We start from the raw sequence: 21,298 nt of genomic DNA on the forward strand, positions 1-21,298 counted from the left end.
AAGTAATTAAGAAAAAAATCGTTATTCATATATGATGGATTTATCAATGGCAAATTCAGTCGCAAATAGCGATCAGTAGTTAGCTTCTAATTTCAATAGCTAATTTAGTTTTGATAGTTTCGTAAAAGAGTTTAACAACCGATATATAAACGAGTTAAATTTGATTCGTTAGTGTATAAAATTATAAAAAAAAATGAATAATATTATTCACTGATCACTAACTTCAAATTAAATTATTTATACACAAATATTGTTTTGTTTTTGCCTGTTTATAGAAAGATAGATAATGGCGTAGAAAACACAAATATTTCAGAAATATCGTCTGTCTTAATCGATTCATATATTAACAGGTTTCAGTCAGTAGGTTTGATATTTTTTGAAATATGTAGAGATGTGACAAGGGCAAGTATCATCATCATACATTCAATTTTGAATAATGCTCTCCCACAACAGTTTTATTACACAATAAATGTTAATTATAATTTAATTAAAAGAAAAATATGAAAATTATATATTTTATTATATAAAGCTGATTATAGTATAAAAGTATATGATGAGCCTTTTAGTCTATAGAACAATAACATCGTTATTATATATATATATATATATAATATATATATATCCGAATTCCAAAATTGTGGCAATGGTGTGCATGAGTTAGATTTTTATGAAGAGATATTCCCTCTTCTCTGGAAATCCAAATGCAAATGCTCCTTCCACACATTCTTAATTTCTTTGTGAGAGACTAGCTGGGCAAGAACACATCCAATACTTACATTTCAATGTTATTGAGGATGGAGAATTATAACTCTAATTCAAGGAATAGGATGATTTTGGAGAGAGGTGTCGTTGGGCTTGGAATAGTAGCAGCCATGAGCATGAGCAAGACCAATGTTGTCTCCTCAGCTAAACCTGCTGCTAACTTTCGTGGCATTTTCTATGCTTCCCCTCTCACTCCTCATTTTCTCACTTCCTGCAATCTTTGCGACAAACATCTTCATGGGGTAGACATCTTCATTTACAGGTCAGCTCCTAACACATACATCACTATATATATACATATTTAATTTCTTTTTCTCATCCATCAACTATATATATTCTTTTCTTGCTAACTTATGTCATGTCTCACTTTTGTATAAAATTTTATAATCGTTATTTGAATGAAATCACGGAACCTTATTCGGTTGGAGTTATTAGTGTAAAAGCAAGAATTAGTGATGTGTGTAGAATTATGATAGAGGTGAATTTAGCCTTGGCCCTTGCATGTTGGAAGCTGCAGGAAAAAGTTTAGTCTTTAACCAATTTGTCTAGATCTCCAAAATTAACTTCTTGTTGCCATATTCTTTTCGTTTGGGAATATATCTGCAAAAGTTAATCATATACTTATGATATTTATTCCAAGTTTTTCATCCATTGTGACTAGTTCTTTTGCCCCTGTTGATGTTCACATTTGCAATTACTTTTAGAGAAGCACACTTTCCGTGTGATATCAACAATGATATCTGTACCAACCCTTTTCTTCTATTACACTTTTGATTCTAACAGTAGTTTAGCTGGATAAAATTAATAGTTATTTTCAACAAATGAGTTGAATAAGATTACGTCTACTCGTGATTAATTCTAATTAATAAGTCTTACCAACCACCTTGTGGAAAAAAAGATGAAAAGAGAAATCCTTATTGATGTTGGGTGATAGGCATTGAGTTGTCCTAAGTTGTTGGTAGCAGTTAAAGGTATAAACAGTTGGGTTGCGTGTGATCCAATCCAAGGCCAAGGGTGAGATAGTATGGTCCCCCCTTGCATCGCATGTGGTTCTGTTCCGATCTGACAAAGGAATATTACCCATCTGCATGTGCATCTTCCCTGTTCATTTCAATTACTTTATGTATGGTCCATGTCAATTATGCAGAGGCGAGAAAGCGTTTTGTAGTGCACAATGCCGTGAGACTCACATTAGAAACGATGGTGATCACCAACACAAGTACAGGAGCAGGTCTCGTGTCATGAAACCACTTGTGCACAATGCCGTCAGACTCACATCTCCTCATCCTATTCTTGCAGCATGAACAAAATAATATCACACTTTCATTTTATTACATACTATTAATTGAAGCGCCATCAATCTCAATAAAGATGGGAAACCCCATGCCTTGTTTCTAAATTTCTTCTGTTGTTATCTTGCGATCCATGTATTCGTTTGGTGAAGGAGAGATTGTTAGAAAATAGGACAAATAGATAAGAAATAAAAACAAGGAAACAATTATTTCTCTCCAAAACAGGGAAGAAATGCAACATGGCAAGGAGAATTGAGTATTTAATCATTATTATTGTTGACAATCGATTGTCAAATGTATATAACAACAACAAATAATTAATTTTGAAAAAGCAACAAGTGGAATATCCTTGGGGGTTTCTTGACAAAGTATCAGAGTATCCTCTACCGAACAATTAGGAAATCCGTTCTTCTAAATACAAATTAAATTTAAGTAAGCAGATTATAAGCTTGCTGTATTTAGTTTAACCAGTCCCTATAAACTTATGGAATTTTATAGCGTATACAGTAGTTATAAATTCATGACACTTTGAGAATTTCTCTCTAGTCATAAACATTAGAAAAACTCTTTTTCACCTATCAGCTTATCTTTTGTAAGAGCTGTTCTTGACGGAATTAATTACCAAATTCTCCAATTTGCCAAACTCCAACGCATTGTTTTCTTCTACGCACTGTAAATATAACTAGAAAAGAAAGCAGCAAGGTGCTTCAACACGATTGGAAAAGAAGAAAAAAAATTGAAGCAAAAATGGCATGATACATACTTTATTCTTAAATGAAGCCAATTCTAAATTATAGAACTTTTTGGAGTATGGAATCATAATTTGTTCATTATTAATCTAATTTTGTTCGCCAAATCGCTAGTTTGCCATTTTCAAGGATCAAGAGATATTTACATTTTATGTAGGAAATTGAATAATACTATCTAATATTACAAATCTCACATTATTTAAAGATAAGTAGCATATATAAATATGAGATAATTATCATCTAATATGCTAGTTTTATAAGATTAAATTAAGTTTTTTCTTAACAATCTTATAAGGATGCGAAATACGCTGGTTGGTAACATATACAAACCAACCATAAATGTTGTCCAAAGCAACTTGGTTACGTGTTCCTTCATTACTTTATGGAAGATAGGCCCCAGATAACTAAACTCTGGAAATTTGTTTCATTCCATACTCTTTTGTAGTACTCTTCCACAGATAATGATTCAGGGTATAACAATTTTAAAGTCGCCGAGTGAAAAAGACTATCGTGGCACTGAAGACATTAGACCTGATTCCTGACTCATTAAGGGCTGAGTAGCTGACAGTTGTAGTACCAAATGTGCCTTGTCATAAGAAGGCGCATAAGTGCAAGCACGTATGGAATGTGCCAAAAAGCTGAAATTTTCTTCAAATAAAGACGAAATAGAGAAGAGTAACTGAATAAGGGAAACCAATATCATTAGACACCCTCGTGACAACTTCAGTGCCCTGTTATGTTACAATAATTGATGTCATGCCACGCGAGCTATTGAAAGGGGATCCAAAACAAAAGCTTCGTTAATAGCCAAGTGCAACATTGTCAATGGTTCACCCAATTCATGAATGAGCCAGATTCTGTCACCTTCATAGGTTGCACCGAGAGCCCCACCCGCAAGTGTAGCATTTTGTCCATTGAGGCTGCCCTAAAAACCAAAGCAGCACTGCAATTTGCAAATGGGAAATTTCGCAGCTCCCCGAAAACAAATTCAATATACGCATTTTAAGTGACATTATTCTATTTCCACGCTACACTTCTCTTGCACAATCTGCCCCTACGTTTCCTTTTTTATGTGTCGAGCACAAACTACGTGCGTGTTTACTATTACGTTTGAAACGTGAAAAATCACGTTTAACGTGAAGTTTCAAACGTTAAAGCAAACACATGCTACGATTTTCAAATAACCACAACGCAGAAGCCCATCAAAATACGTCCCTTCATACTATTTTATAAGCTAAAAGCAAAGCGCAATCAGTTGTAATTCATTTAACTCCTTTTCAGTCAAATAAGTCTGCACCATTTTTCATACTAACGCATCAAGCAAGCAATGCAACAGTATACCTTACAACATTTGAAGTTTCTCTACTTCGCAGTCCTCTTGGCTAGTACTAAGGTGCCTCGAAGGATGGAAGATCGTGAAAGCTTCCGCAAAATCTAGCTGCCTAGCGTTTACAAAGCAATTCCTCTAAAAGGGAGAATAAACCTACAACTTTATACATTCAAAATTATCGCGTTATATTAAACCTTTCTTTCTACAAAACAGAATTAAATATTTCTGACCATGCCAAGAATTTTTTTTTCTTCTTCAATATTACAACATATTTATGGCTTGAAACACCTCTAGTTTTGTCCATGTGCTCCAAACATTCGATTGAAATTGTAGAACTATCAGCAGTTCGTTTCTCCACCTTCGTTTGGCTCTTCACATTTGCATGTTCAGAACAGAGCAAAAATTTCTCCTTTCGAACTGCAAAAGATCGCTTTCAAGTCCTGATGCAGGACACAAACGTCCCCCAGCGGCATAATAACCGCCTTTGGGAATTAGGACAATAATGTATCTCACATAAATAACCTAAGTTACCAATAAGGAAGAATAGTTAGCGCATTGCTGAGTTCCACTCAAGTATTCCCACCGTCAGAGCTGCTACAGGCTTGATTTGGAAGGCCACCATTGGCAAAATCTCCATCCAAGCTCATCTGTTGCACTTCTTGAGGAGAGAGTATTTTTATACAGCGGACACAGTTCACAAACTCCCTAAAATACCCATAAAAAACAATTAAGATATCAAATCAATCAATCAGAAAATTTTAGGGTTTTAGGAATTTGTCTAAATTTAAACATAAATCCCAACCAATCTATATTTGTTCATAAATTTATTGGCATTCAGGAATAACTACTAATAATTCAGGATGCAGTAACTCTTGAATAATTTAACTTTCGTCTTACTTCCCATCATTTTAATGCCTCAAAAAATACAGGAACCAGAGACGTAATATTCGCAAATTGCTAGGCACTCACGATGAAATTGATAGCACAAGTTGACACATGGAATGGGACGTGGGACACTTCAAGCCTACCAACTTGAACAATGGGACATTATTGGTTATTTTGTCCGATGGAGAATGTATCAACTCTGGAGGAAAACTTTCTAGTCGGTAGGCTACCAATGTCAACAAAATGCCTATTGAACTACGGAGCATATATGTCTTGCCAGGAAGAAATATACAAATGCCAAAAAGACAGCCAATGATGAGAAAAGGGAACGGTCAGACTTACTCCCAAGGGTCATCTCCCACTAGTAGAACATCATTCTCATGATCTACATAGACAAGTTTCCAGCCTATCCTTTGCCGATCCTCCAGCTGTCCCTCTATGCCAAACCTACGAGCTAAATCCTGTTTAAGCTCCTCATAACCTGAATACCGTGCTATGTCTATGGACCTTCCCACAGCTCCACGTTTATATACCTAAAAAAGCCAAAAGAATAAAAAAAAAAAAAAGGGAGTCTGGAACTATCAACATCTACTATCAACATTCAAGACACATTTATTACTCTGATAACAATAACATCAATAAACCTTGGTATATGTCCTCATCCGCTGAAACTGTGCTGGTGGCAGAGGTGGTGGTGGCGGTGCTGGTGGTGGAGCCCAAGCACCTCTATTCAAGAAGTTACTATGGTCTATTGTGGAATCAATTGAATTGAAGGTCATATCAGGGACTCCAAATGTCTGTGAAACCATTGAAGACGAAAGTTCCTGCTGAGTATCTCTGTTATTTTCATAATTACCAAGCATGTCTTCTGAAGAGAAATTATTAGACAAATCTTTCCCCAACCCCAATGTGCTTTTGGTTAAAAGGGAGTCTGGATTCAGTGGCATTCCCATTTGGCTATCAATGTTATTGGCATATGGAATATTGCTCCTAGGATCAGCCTGAACTTCCCCATCTTGACTATTGTCTCTAAACAACATTGTCTGCGGATTGTAAGATAATGGGTTGTTATTCTGATGCATATGAGCATCACTCTGAGAAAGGCAAACTGATGTCGTAGAAGATGATGTATCCAAACAATCTGTATGGGCAGCACTAACATTCAAGTATGTCTGAGGACCAAAATGCCCTTGATTCTGGATTTTAGAAATATTCAGCGAAGGCTTAACTTCTGACTTGGGCTGTAAATCTTTCAACAGGTTTGCATTTGATGAAATAGTCTCTAAGGCACTAGAACTCAAGAGTGTGGCAGTGGACTGAGCCATGTCATCCCCTACTATTGTGCTTCTCTGGAATCGGGAATTTATCAATGGTTGAAGTGCAGTGGCACAGTTATTTGTAGAAGGTGAGGTGGAGCAAGATGGAACATCATCAGTAATTACAGATTGACCTGCACCAGCTGCTCCAGTCAGTATACTACTGCCAGCAGTAGAAAGTTGGTTAGTTGTAGGGGTAGGGAGAAGAGCCACGTGGCCAGACATTTCAGAAAGCAAGCCAGGCTGCTGCTGTTGAAGCTTGGGCTGCTGAGAGTATTGAATATTGTTCTGACAATTAGCCTTGGTCATCTGATTTGAGATAGAATTAGCCTCAGGGAGTGAATTCTGAAGTATAGTAGGGATTTCCAGTACTTGACCAGGTGCTAGTGCTCTAGACAAGTTATGTGTTTTATCTAAAATCTGTCTCTGCTGATCCTGGATTTGACTAAATTGAGCAGGCTGCTGCAGTGCAGTTTGCTGTGCCAAGAGTGTTTGCTTTTGTTGTTGAAGCTTCTGTAACAACTGCAGCTGAATCTGATTGTCGGACATTTGTAATTGTTGAACATGATCAGGTACAGGGGACTGGATCAAATTTTGTTGTTGATTCTGACCTATAATTGTCTGTTGCTGCTGCTGTGATGGGTTCTGAGAGAGGCTTCTATGGAGTTGATGGTTTTGAATGGATGGTTGCGGCTGTTGAAGAATATTGTTGCTTTGTACAATGTTCTGGGGATGCAAGAGTTGGGCCTGAACTTGACTCTGGGGGATAGTTTGATTTGCCGACTTCTGCCTCGGTTGTTGAGTGATATCACCCAACTGTTGCTGCGGCGGCATGACTGTTCCCAACGCGCTGGAAGTAGATGGTAGCTTCTGAAGGTGATCCAGTTGTTGAGCAGTCTGAAGTAGCCTCTGAGTATTGAAGGCTACATTGTTTGACTGAGAAATCTGAGGAGCAGAAAATCCCAGTTGACGAGAAATATCAGCTCCAGGGATATTTTGCAAAATAGATCCCGTTAAGGAAGGTACATAATTTGGCTGCAACGAGCTGGCCATTGCAGGATTGTGCTGCATGTTCATCCATTGAGCTAAGCTCAGGCCAGGGAGACCTTGGGAATCCTTCATGCACATATCATCCCCAATCCAAGGAATTGTCCGCTTGAAAATATTATCAAAATCAGATAATTCATCATCTGCGAAAAGTAAATAAAAAATGAGCCAAAGATAACATCAGATTTCCAATCATCAAACCAAATTCAAATTTTCCTCCTTACGGAAATTTGATAAAATGAAAGGTCCACCAGCAAACAACTAAGAAACTCAAGAATAAAAGAATCTAGAAGAGGTGGTGGTTTAGAAAAAAAACAATATATTCATTTTTTGCATCTAAAATGCATGTAGTAGAATTATATACCAGGCATTCCAGGCTGTCTTGGCCTCTTGGATCTAAAGAATGGAGGTGGACAGATGAAAAATGGAGCAGTCACTGGTTCGATTTCCCAGATTGAGACCCTGCTACGCTTCTCTCCAGCAGTTGACTCATCCCAGCCAACCTGGAAATGGTATCTATAACTTAACAACTACTGCTTATGCAGATTAAAGAAGACAAAGACATAAATTCTGAAAACATAATCTCCTGGACTCAACTACTTACAGATAGGGGGAAATTACATTCAGAAAATGCTAAAAGGATGTTACCAATGGTACCTGCAAACTACGCCATTGAGAGTTTTTCCATCGCACAGGATCCAGGTCACTGATACCTGTAATTGTACCCATATACCTGCAATACAATTGAACAGATTAATTTAATTTCTATCGTCAACCATTTTCAAGATTAATTTAATGCTGCATAAAATATCGATTCTAATTAATCTGGATTGAGAAATAAACAATGATTCAAGAACCAACTAAACTACAAGAAAACTAATTACATCTTCCAATAATGGCATTCAACCACCCATGTTTACTCGGTGAAGGCATTGGTTTCAACTTAGTCGTCCAATTTTTTTACAAAACATATATCCAATACATGGGAATTAAAAGTGAGGCACCTTCTTGTTCCGGAGTCCTCAGTTTCAAACATCATTCGGAATCGCATGCCAAGTGACGGCTGGTGGCTGTACACAGACTTGTAGTACTTGGCTAAAGGAATAACAAATTCCGATGGACTAGACCTGCAAGCAAAAGAAAGACACAAGTTCAAAACTTAACAATATATTTGACAAAAAAGCTGCCCCATATATATGCCTTGGCAATCCAACAGAGCAAATTAATATCAACAGTCTGAAATAAAAAAGAAAGGATGTGAAAAAAATAGCGGACCTAGGATTATAAAAGACGGTGAAGGGGCTATTGTTTGCAGCTGCATGAGCCGCTGCAGCAAGAACTCCAATGTGCATACTATCACTTGATAGCACCGACGATGATATGTTGGCGGGTTGCCTGTTAGCTCGTCTGATACCCAAAAGAAGCTGCTGCTTTTCATCTCTGCGAGACAGAAACATTAAAAATCACGAAACAAGTTGCTTGCTGAAAAGGTTATTGTATACATAAAAGCTTGTAAAAGTAGTGGAAGGCGTGAATTTAGTAGTCTGATTCTGACCTAATAAATAAAACAGAGTCTCCAGCAAAAAGCCTCTTTCCACTGACAAAGAGACTCCATCCAGTGGTCAGCAAGTGACGCTTTGGTTGTCCTAGAAAGCGAGAATCATGAGATTTTATTTTTCTAATTAAGAAACGGGATACAGAAATTAAATAAAATGTTGAAACATACCACGGTATATGTGGCGGAATGTCCAAACGGTGTCGTGCAAATCCCTAGCGACGAGTTCTTGAGCAGGAGGTTGCATAGAATAATCCTGCAGAGAAGAGAAGAGATAAAAGAGGTAAGAAGGTGCAACGGAGTGGTGGGAATTGGGAATTGGGAAAGGGGGAAAAGACTCACGAGAGGAGGGAAAATCTTCTCGGCGGCGCGACGGGGGACGGAGAAGCCGCCGTGAGTGCTGGTGTCGCTGGCGGTGAGTTGCTTGCAGAAGAAGTCGGGTTGGGGCTTGGTGGACTTGAGAGCGAGATCTGATCTCAAAAGAGCGTCCTTGTCAACCTGCAATGAGGGGGGAGTTGGTGGAAACGATGCATTTAGAAACGTAAGTAAGAGTAGGAGAGGTTGTGAATTAGTGATGCTCACGGAAGGCACAGGTTGAAGAGTCATCTGCGCGTATACTTGATCGGTTTCGGGATCAGCCTGGGGAGAGAAAAGGGAGAAATTAGAAAGAGAGTGTTGAGATTGTTGAAGAAAGAAGAAGGGAAAGAGTGATGGTGATGGCAAGTTACATGCAAAGTGAGACCGTGAAGGAGGCATAGCAGCTTGGAGGGGAGATTGGGATAGTTGGGGATTTGAGCGTCCACGTCTTTCTTGAGAGACGCTGCGACTTGCTCGGTGTGGCCCTGCGGGAAGTAGATGACGTGCGTGCCTGAGGGAGGAAGGTTGACCAGAGGACCCGCGCATGCTTGCCACAGCTCTGGGTTTATGCTCTTCTTCTCTGCAACTACAACAAACTCCTTCTTTCTTAGGAAAGCAAACCTTAAACCTTAAACCTTAAACCTTAAACCTAATCAAATCGAATACCTCAAAAGAGAGAGAGAGATGACCTTGGCATGGATTAGAAGCGGCAGGCTCCGGCGTTGGCGTCTTCATTCTGTTGTATGTCTCAGGGATTGTTGGATTATGGTTGCCCCCAAACTTCCCCTGCAATGCCCACACAACACACATTTGCCATTCGCAATTGCCTGACTAATGGAATACGCGATTAGACACCTCTATCTTCCAGTTGACCTCCGGAGATATTCACCACTCTCATTTTCTTTTTCTTTCTTTATTACTACTTTCTTTAATCATTTATACACTCTTAATATAAAAAATATATTTACACGTGATTAACTCTAAATTTATACACTCGCAATTGCCTGACTAATGGAAAATTCATGTGGCATTCTATTATTGGATTGATCGCAAATGCGCACATGGCCACTGCACAGCCAGTTCATTTATTCTTTTGTTTATTCGTAGATAAGTAGCAATGTGTTGTTCCTAAGTCCTAACACAAATTCTATCTCCCTAATCTTCAAGGAACCCCTTCCTTGGGCTTATCAAAGTTCATAAGCCACTTCATATCATAACAATAATAATTGTGTCAAACTAATATCTGATGTCTTCAAATAATAATTAACTAATCCATAAATTATTTATTGGTTTAAAATGAAAAAAATACATATTTTAATGTAAAAAATAATAATAATTTGTGTGTAATTTTATTTTTCATCTTCAATTAAGTTCAACTCTACTGTTTTTAAATACACAAAAACTATTTGATTGAGAAAAATAGTTTAATTAATTTTGTGTACTTTTTTATTTTCAAAATTTAAATTTGATAGCTTTCATTTAATTTTTATTTTTATTTTATGTGAATTTAGTTCTCTAATATTTTAATTGTGTATTAATTTAAATTTCATATAGATGAAATTTGAAATCTTGTTGTCAATGTAGGATTTGTTATTTTTTTACATAAATTTGTGTGTGATTGAGTTGAGTGGATAAAGACAAATTAACATCAATTATCTTTTTATATTTGGAAGTGTAGACGGATATAGATATCTTTGAACTTAAAGATACCTACTCAAATAATTTAATTTGAGTTTTTAAAGTGCTAAAGTAAAATTTAACTTGCCTCAAATAAACTTTTTCGTTTTTTAAACTAAATATTAAGTTTTAGTGTTGAAAATTCAATTAATCCAACCTAACCCATAAAAAAATAGAAAATGAGGACAGAGATAATGATAAAATTAAATATGATACTACGTACACTTTGGCACTCCAATTGCTAATTAAAAAGAATATTTACAATAATTTGTATAACAAAGAAAAAAATTATGTGAACCTAGATAGATTCTGTGACAGAAGAAGATGAAAACTTAAATGGGAAAAAAATTGAAATGCAAAGTTGAAACAGCATTATTTATTAAACAATGAGAAATTTTTTGTTCCGAGTTGAATTAATTCCTATTTCCTTAAATAAAGTCTTCAATTTAATTTTTCAGTAAAATCTTAAATTTAATTTTTTAAAATTAAAAAATTATAATTAAGAAAAAAAAATCTTATCATGAATTAGTCATTGCTAAAAATAATAAATATTTGTATTAATAATGTAACGTCTCAAAAATGAGATGGAATTTGTTTGCGATAGTGTTATGCAAGCAGAACTCTGTTGAGTGGGTCCCGCGCGAATTTGCGATTGTGACGACTCTTAGTTTTGCTTTATTCTATGTTGTTTACGTCTTGCGCTGACAAACATGTTCAGACCTAAATTTGACATTTTCCAATTTTGTTTTGTACATTTGTCCACTTCTTTTCTTTTATTTTTATTCAAAGACAGACAAGGGAATTATTATTTGCCTTTTCTCTTTTTAGATTAAAAACAAGAGAGAGAAAATAAAAATAAAAGTAAAAAATTAAATAAATATAATAAGTTGTCTATATGAATAGAAATAAGAATAAAATAAAGACAGAAAAAATTGTAAAAAAAATATTTTGATAAAAATAATTACTGACAAAAATTGTTTAATATATTAATTTTTCTAAAATATAAAATTATTTATTATTTTAACTTTTTACATTAAATTATTATTTTTTAAGAAACTAAAATAATTTAAACAAACGAGGATAAAACAACTCGTTTCTTCTTATTTAATGTCAATTTGGAAGGTGAGGAGATTTTTTTTTCCATAGATTTTACTAAATAATAATGTATAATTAAGTTGTAGGGTATGAGAAATGTAAAATAAATTATATTTATATAAATAAATAATATCATTATAACATAATATTATATTATATAAAATATTATCAATTAAATCAAATATTTTCTTTATTAATATATACATTTCAAAATATACTAAAATATGAACACTTTGATTACCTTCAAGTTGTTGTTCAATTTTAACAAAATTTGACATATATGATCTAAGAGATATAAACTTTCAATCCAACGGTTGGATTTTCAAAATTCACATTTAATATAAAGTTATTGAGTGGTGTAACACTTAGTTAAAGTTGCACCGGTGTCGTTTGAACCTTCCTCTAAACTAAATTAGATACAAAATATAATCTAAAGCCAAACCGAAATAAATCGCATCTAATTTCAAAATCATAATCATCAAAATCAAAATTCAAATATTAGCCATCTATTGTTCTAAGTGATTGAAACTCCTAACTACATTCTCCTCATATTTAGTACTATTTGATTTGGTACGTGGATAAATGTATAGTGGATTTAGCCTAACTCAATCTTACAAAATTAACTTAAAAGGTGAGGGTTGTTTTCTACTTATATACTATTTAATTATCTAATCTCTAGTCGATATGAGACTTTGATTTTTCCCAATAGGAATAGCAAAGAGACAGATGGAGAAGAGGAAGCGATGATAACATTATATAAGTTAGGGAGAAAAAAAATGTGGTGAATTCGCCTCTTTTTATTTACACATGGTGACAAATGATCAAGAAACGTCAAATACTTTACGTTGGTAATTGTCACTTCTCTTAATTGATTATCACCTTTTCTATATGTGAAATTGTTTTAAATTGATTATTTTATTTAAAAAATATTTTAAAACCTTTTATTTATTTTATTCTTATTTTTTTATACCAAATAATTTTTTTTCTATTTCTATTAACTTTTTTAATTTTATCAATTTCTTTCAACTTTTATTTTTCATTTATTTCTTTAGATCTTTACAAACATTAGTGCATCAAATGGAATTTATTGACTTTGATTTAATTTTATTTTTTTTTAAAGAAAACGTGGTTCTAGTCACAGTTTATATAAAAATTGTGCATCTCTTGCTTCATTGATTGAATAAAGTCCTTAGTCATCTTCATTACTACTTATAACTTTAATCATATTTCTCTGTTGACTTTGCTATTGTATGTTGGTTAATTGTTTATCATTTTTCAGTGAATGTCACGCATGAATTATTTTTGTTCCCTCGATCGAAAATTTATATTTTCACTAAATAGTATTGTCTTTTTAAAATTATTCATCCTTTTTTATTTTTTTTAGAAAAAAAATAATATCTCAGTCCAAGATGAAAAATAATATATATATCTTTAAATTTCAGAGTATTTTTATAGAACTTGTATATACCCCTCCTTCAAAAAGATAGCTAGAATTCAAATTTATTACTTTTCGAATGTAAGATATTTCCATATTTCACTCTATCAATCTCTTGAAATCATTAATCATTCTAAATGCATCACTCATTTTATATTTTTATCTATAAAAGTCTTTAAATAAATGGTGAGTATTGACTATTGACTTTATTTGTCTAATTTTTATAGAAAACCTTACAGCACTTAATACGATTATATATATATATATATATATATATATATATATATATATATATATATAAAGTGATATAATTAAGTCTTTAATTATCACAAATTATGCGTCTTTTAAGCCCTCCACTGAAAAAGCAGTTCAGGTATTAGTTACTACTGTACTCAATTATTGTTTTTATAAAGATTTATTTTGATCACTCGAAAAAATCATTAAATTCATTGTTTATATATATAAAAAAAAATACTAAACAGTCTCTGAAAGTTGCATTTCAGTTTCTCTGAAAATTAATAGTAATTTATGCACTTAAAAAATCAAATTAAGAATTTATAAAAATTAAAGGATACAAATTAATTTTAATGCATAAAAAACATTTTTTATAGACCCTACAGTGGAATAAGAAACAAAACTTAAACATCATAAAATAACGTACTTACTTTTTTTTTATCGACAAAAAATTTATAATGATGACACTAAAATTTAAAATTAATTTTTTGTATTTATTACTTTATTCTCTTATTACTATGTTAATCTTAATAGTTCTAATATTTTCCAATGATTATTAGATAATATAGAATTATCAAATGTATATGTAGTTTATTAACTCTTATATTGTGTATATTAAGTTTTTTTAATTTTTTGAAAAAAATTATTACTTCCTTTAATCTTTATTATAAGACACTGTTTATAAGAAATTGATGGTTAAGAATGAGTATATAGATTAGTACAATTTATTCCTTTAATCTTTATTATAAGACACCGTTTATAAGAAATTGATGGTTAAGAATGAGTATATAGATTAGTACAATTTATTTAAGGTCTGACTTGTGAAATTTATATTTTCAAAAAATTAGATAAGTTCAGCTCATAAAATAAATAGTAAAAATTTTTAGGTCCATATCCAACTAGCTAAGTCCATGGATAAATAAATATAAAAATTTCAAAAAAAATAAATAAATTTTAAAAAAATCAAATTGAAGGACTTTTCTTCTTTCTTTTCTTATGTTGGGGAAACATGAGAAAGAAATATATATATATACGTTTACAATAAAATTAAACATTTTAAGTAAAAAAATTAAAGTCTTAACACATCAATATTTACATATTTTAACAAAATATCAAAGTTTTAATGTCTTAAAAGTTTAAAAATTCAAATACATTCATCTAAAGACCAAAATCTTAATGTCTTAAACAAATAAAATAAAATATATTATTGTTAAACAGGTTAACCCATAAGCTTCATGGATTAAGCTCTCAAAGTCCACAAATTTCACAAATCAAATCTAAAATTTTATATGGTTGAACAATTTTAAAAAAATGGACCTATATTTGCCTAGACTAGGGCATAATGGTCGATATGTGCACCTTGACTCATATACTCATCCTTATTGATGATCCATTTTATTAGACATTTTACAATTTTTATAAAATATTTAATTTTAATTTTACTTTTACACAAAACTTAGATATAATTTCTTAGGTGCAGTTGATGATATTTTTTTATTAGAGCTAGAGTTTAACTAAAAATAGTATGCGTAAAACTATAATGAGGTCTACGTTAAATATAAGAGCATAATATCAACATAAAATTTTAACTCTAATCAGAAAACAACACTAATCACACCTAAGAAATTATACTTAAATTTTGTCCTTCATTTTATATCCCTTTTAAAAATTATAAAAATATGTGTTTCTCTCTCACTTCTTAAATTTTTTAATTATCATTATCATTTTTATTAGTATTAATAATTTTTTCATCTCTCATAAAATTTTAATAACATATAAAAAAAGTAAAATTGATAAATCATAATTCTATTTTATAAATTTAATAAAATTAATTAACATAACTATATAAGTACATATAATTTGACTACAAATGTTTTATAAGAAAGAGAGAGTAACATTTAGTTATATGTCGACTAAAACTCTGGTAAGTACGTGGTTGAGTGTGTTGTCGGAAAGGATGAGCACGGTGGTTCCACGTGGGTAGTGATGGAGAATTTGGTAGGTTTTGTTTGTTGCAGGAAAGATGAGTGTGTTACTGATGGGTTAAAATAAGTTATGCCCTTGTTTGTTGATTATTGCTTTCTAAAGGTAGATTGCGTGAAGGACCAATGTACTATATGGGTCTATGACTATGGAGGGGTCGCGAACGTGTTTGTGTTAGTTTCTTGAGATACAATGTAATGTAGTGTACAACCTGCTTTTTTGGCATCATAAACATAGAGAAGGCCGAGATACTGCATGCAATGGACCAAGGGAGATTGTCCATGTTGAGGGAGAAGCTATATGGCAATCAAGTGTGGTTGTAGTAATATTTTGTAACTAATGATAGTGAATGTAGTTTAAGGGTGTGTTTGGTGGGGGTGAAAGTGAAGGAAAAAGCGTAGAAGAAATTAAATTGATTTAAAATGGAGTGATTTGACGTTAGTTGGTGTTGGAACACGAAAAGAAGAGAGGGTCCCAATTCCAAAGGCCATGTTCCCTGGACAGGTGAGTTGTAGGTCCCAATGCTTTGACCGGCAACTTTCAACTTTCAAATGTCTGCGTAATTCCAATAATTTTCCTTTTTTTTTTCATTTATGTCAATGTCACTCACTCCTCTCCACACCTCACAATCACATGCTCAAATTTATACACAAATTAATCCAAAATCTACGCCCTCTCTTTATTAAAAAGATTAATCCCTGAAAATTTCTCTTAACTAATTCATTCAAGTTAAACAAATTATAATTTGTTCTTTTTAAGAGTATAGCTCATTTTTAATGAATCAATTTTTATAAAATAAAATAGTACTACTTAATAACTTTAAATATTTTAATAATTTATTATAAGATCTTTCTATCTTGTATAACTTTACATAAGTTAATAAGCATTAAACATTTATTTTTAAAATATTTTTCTTCAAAAACACAATTATGACACTAATATTTATTTAACCTCTTTCTTCTAAAGAAAATAGTATATTTTATTCATTTACGTTTTATTAATTAAAATCAAAATAATTATTTTTTGATAATTTTTTATTATTTATGTTTGATTGAAGCATGACATTGATTCACTACAAAAAAATTTATTATTAACGACAATTATTTAATGGCAATAATTTAATTACCGTCATATATAAAAATATTAATGGCTAATATATAATAACCACTGAAAATGTATTTATATTACACTAAAATTTATTATTAGTGACAATTATTTATTAGAAAAAAACTTAAGTTCCACATCGATTAGAGATAAGATAATTAAATAGTATATAAGTGAGTAATAATTATTACCTTACAGGTTCATTTTATAGGGTTGACTCCTAATTCACTATTCTAAATTGGTATCAAATCACCCATTATTACCAAATTTAATAGTGTTATAAAATAATTAGAGAGCAACTTTCACTTTATAAATCTCACATTTCTTAAGAGATAAGATAATTAAAAAAATAAAATTAAAAATATATAAATAAAAGACAACCCTCATCTTACAAATTATAAGTTATGAATTTAGAAAAGGGAATTATAGGAATAAATTATTTAAAGTAAATGAGACACTTGAAAAAAATAACTTTTAATAGCCTTTAAAATGACTACTAGAATTTAGTAGATCTTTACCAACATTTTATATAAATGCCGGTAATATTATTAACGACACTGGATACACCAATCTTTATTTAAATGCTAGTAAAAAAAATAATAGTCATTTATATGGCCGTTAAATAATAAATTAATTGCCACAAAAAATTAATTTTAGTGTAGTGAATATATTTTTTTTAATCTAATTGTCTATTTATGTTTGACAATTTTCTATAATTTTCGTATAGCATCGTAACAATATGATATTTGTAGTTAAATTAATTTATATTCAATATATACATATATTAAAAAATAATTAGCATGTAGTTGTATTATTATTTTTTATGTGTAAATAAGATCCATGATTATCACATGTATCTAATTCAAGACAAAAATATAATAAAAAGATAAAAATAAGTAGTTAAAAAAATCGTGAAAGGGCATATGAGACATGCATAATATATAGTTTGGTATGGTAACTCTTATTGGAAGACCTAACCGTTGTTTTGGTTAATTTAGAACATTCATTGAGTGTAAATTTATTTTTTTTTTCTTCTGAGATTTAGGAGTCTTTATATATAAATTGGGGGTGATTTTATAAACATGAATCTTTTATTTCTTGTCATAATCTCATAAATCATATTGTATTTTTATTAACATTAATAAATTTATAAATATTGATATTTATGAATATTATCATGTCTATTTCATAAATCATAATGTCTTGTCCCTAGTTAAATTGTGAGGGAACGATTCAAAAGTGAAACTAGTCTTGTCATGTGACACATTTGACGAGTTGGTCAGTCATTAATCATAGAACTTATTTGATTTGCTTGGTTGGAAAAAGATCAGTATGGTAAACAACTTTCTTGGCTCAAATACTAAAGGAGTGAAGAGTCTCAGTGATTGGACTACTTGGTCGTTGGAAGATTGATACAATACACAACTCTTTAGGTTCGAGTGCCAAAGGTGCAAAGAGTTTAAGTAGACCTACTCATTCATTAGGAGATCGGTACAGTACATAGTCCTCTAGACTCAAATGTCGTGGTCGTAAAGAGTCTTAATGGTCGGGGACAAACACCATGTTGTCTTGTCTTTTTGGTTTGTAATAGTTTCAACTTGTTGTTTGCCCTTACATTTGTTAATTACTTGCACATTTTATTTTATTAAAGCATTTTTGTTTACTCAATCATATACATTTAAATATTGTTGATCAATTATTACTTGATTATTAGGCCATGATACTGGTTTAAATATTGCGTTAGTCATTTAATGATGTGTTTTGTTGAGCCAATCGTAATTTCAACTAACACTCGTTTAGTGACAATTGGAATTTTACCAATTTATTTAATGTGTTTGATAGCAATTGATCGTTGATCAATTCATTTGCTGATATTGCATGATTTTATATTAATATTAATATTCCTTTACGAGTGGTTACATGATTACTATCTTATGACATGGTTGGTATCTCAATGCATATATACTTAAAACACTTTTCACATGCTAGTATTTTATTTTGTTTTATGACTTTTAAAAGGCGTCTTTAACATTAAGGATATTTTTAGGAAAAAAAATCTTAAAACACTCTTCATGCTAAGGATTTTTTTTTTCTTGTCGCAGACTATCAGATGGTCTTCACGTTTAGAATTTTTCTTCTTATTATCGACAAAACACTCTTCACATCAAATATTTTACTTCTTGTCATTGACCTTAAAACCCTCTCCATGTCAAAGCTTTTTCTTCTTGTCACCCACCTTAAGACACTTTTGACGTCAAGAATTTTTTCTTATCGTTGACCTTAAAATACTCTTCACTTCAAAGTTTTTTTTCTTGTCACCGACCTTAAGACGCTCTCTGCGACAATGATTTTTCTTTTTATCATCGACCTTGAGACGAAGTTTTTTTTTTCTTTTCTTGTTATTAATCTTAAGATGCTCTTCACGTCAATGATTTTTCTTCTTATCGTTAATCTTAAGATGCTCTTCATATAAAAGATTTTTCTTATTGTTGCCAACCGTAAGATGTTCTTCACAATTCTTAAGTCAGAGCCTCTATTTTTATTTAAGATACAAGTTGAATTTGTATTAGTATGTAGCACTACTTAACTTAACAAAGAATGTTGTTCAGATAAATTCAATGTTACTAGTTGATAAAGACTATAATTTTAAGCATATTGTTCAGACTCAAGTGCATGAAAGAGAATATGTCAATACATAAAGGATAATATAACTTTAGATATGTAAAAAAAATGTTAGTTAAGGAGGATATTAAAGTTAATTATTTATATAGACAATTATTTGCCAAAAAAATAGAAAAATTTGTAGTAGTTTTACTTTTCTTTATTATTTATATTATATTTTTTTATTAAATTTTATAATATTACAAATCCATGTTTTCCTGTGAAATTCATAAAATCCTTTAAAATCTTATAATATAAACCCATTGAAATCCATTAAAATCTGAATTACAAATTTTTTTATTAAAATCCAAGTTTTAAAAGTCTTTTAATTTTTTTAAAAATTTATTACATTCCTACAAATTTTTTTAAAATTCATTAAAATATATAAGACTATTTCATGCTAAAACTATTTTTCGAAATATCAATCCAATACACTCCCTTAATTACTTGATTTATAAGGATATATATATATATATATATATATATATATATATATATAAATTTAGCTAATAATATTAAATTTGTCTAATTTTTTTTTCAGAATATCCTAACATTAATTCAAAAAAATAAATGATATATTATACCTTACTACGATGAACTTGATTATTTAAATATATATGTAAAATAATGAAAACATTATTTGATTGTCGTGTCATGCTAGAATAGACAAATAAGTAAATAAATCCTTCCCTTCAAAAAAAATATGTAAATAAATCCTACGTTAAGCAACAACATCAAATAATCTAAATTGGAGTTGATCTAGTAATATTTTTTTTAATCATACACAAAGTAATTATTAATTTTATGGGTGGTTATCTATGTTAAAAATTTGATCGATGTATCTCAAATCTGTCATGGTTTTCCCATTTAAAATACTGAAACCTAAAACCTTGATGTAGTTGAATTTTAGTGAGAGAAAAGATTTGTTTAGAAGATTGTAAATTGAGAAATTCTATGGTACCCATCTTATTTGAGAGGGTACCGGTACAGTTTTTAATATTTTATATTTTTAATAATTTATTTAAATAATATTTATAATATTTTATTCTTTCAATTTTTAAATTATTTAGTTATTTTATTTTTTATTTTATATATTCTAATTTATTTGCAATAATATTATTATATATTTAAATAATTTAATTTTAATAATTTTTTAAGTTTATTTTTATTTTTTCACTTAAATTTTTTGAATTTCTATATTTTAATTTTAATAATTTTTTAAGTATTTTTTTTTTGTCTTTTTGTCATAAATTTTTGAATTTCTATATTGTAATTTTAATAATTTTTTATTTTTACTATTTATTAATTTTTCTTTTTTTTAATATTTTATAATATTATTGAAATCTTATAATTTTAATTTTTATAATTTTATCTTACTTTTTATTTTATAAATATAATTTAGATTATTCATTTTATAATTAAATTAATTTTTTTAAAAAAATTTATGAGTTTACATAGAAAAATGTATTGGAACCCCTCGATCTTTGAGGGTACCGTAGCAACTCCCAATAAGGCTGGTTTAACGGAGTTGCACGCTACGTCACGCATGCAGTAGGTGACTCGTATTTCATATTCAATTATTTATGTATTTTAAGTTTTAATTTGTCTATTTTCTTAAATAAATATATAAATTAAATTTGGATTCGTTCACAGCACAACACCTGAGACTGAGACATTTGATCCCATTCCCACCACCATGCAGGAATCAGATTCAGATATATACGTCGTTCTTCATTTAACCATGTCCTCAAGATCAGTTTTAATTTAGCTAGCTAGGTCAAATGGTTTGAAAAGAGAACACGTGCGCATTGCATAT

The 21,298-nt window shown here is 30.9% G+C and overlaps 2 protein-coding genes across 5 annotated transcripts; one reads left to right on the plus strand and one right to left on the minus strand.

Annotated features, from left to right (window-relative positions):
* The first annotated feature begins 794 nt into the window (after positions 1-794).
* On the plus strand, positions 795-2,066 carry LOC109803140 (FCS-Like Zinc finger 2). The gene is made up of 2 exons (XM_020364591.3): positions 795-1,024; positions 1,910-2,066. The coding sequence occupies exons 1-2, from the start codon at positions 795-797 to the stop codon at positions 2,064-2,066; spliced, it is 387 nt and encodes a 128-aa protein (XP_020220180.2).
* Positions 2,067-4,077: 2,011 nt separating this feature from the next.
* On the minus strand, positions 4,078-10,252 carry LOC109803454 (auxin response factor 19). 4 transcript variants are annotated; one of them, XM_020365038.3, is made up of 13 exons: positions 9,983-10,252; positions 9,665-9,873; positions 9,519-9,575; positions 9,279-9,434; positions 9,108-9,192; positions 8,937-9,027; positions 8,657-8,821; positions 8,386-8,508; positions 8,039-8,114; positions 7,746-7,884; positions 5,663-7,524; positions 5,361-5,551; positions 4,078-4,838 (listed from the first exon to the last, which is right to left on the minus strand). In XM_020365038.3, exons 1-13 carry the CDS (start codon positions 10,101-10,103, stop codon positions 4,703-4,705), a joined length of 3,411 nt encoding a protein of 1,136 aa, XP_020220627.2. In that variant the 5' UTR covers positions 10,104-10,252; the 3' UTR covers positions 4,078-4,702. The 4 variants fall into 4 exon arrangements, with proteins under 4 accessions (XP_020220627.2, XP_020220626.2, XP_029128123.2 ...); XM_020365037.3 differs by having other exon boundaries at positions 9,665-9,879; XM_029272290.2 differs by having other exon boundaries at positions 9,960-10,144.
* Between the last annotated feature and the right edge of the window lie 11,046 nt (positions 10,253-21,298).

This window comes from Cajanus cajan, chromosome 1, assembly GCF_000230855.2.
Source record: "Cajanus cajan strain Asha chromosome 1, NIPB_CcT2T_4, whole genome shotgun sequence".
Lineage (NCBI taxonomy): Eukaryota > Viridiplantae > Streptophyta > Magnoliopsida > Fabales > Fabaceae > Cajanus > Cajanus cajan.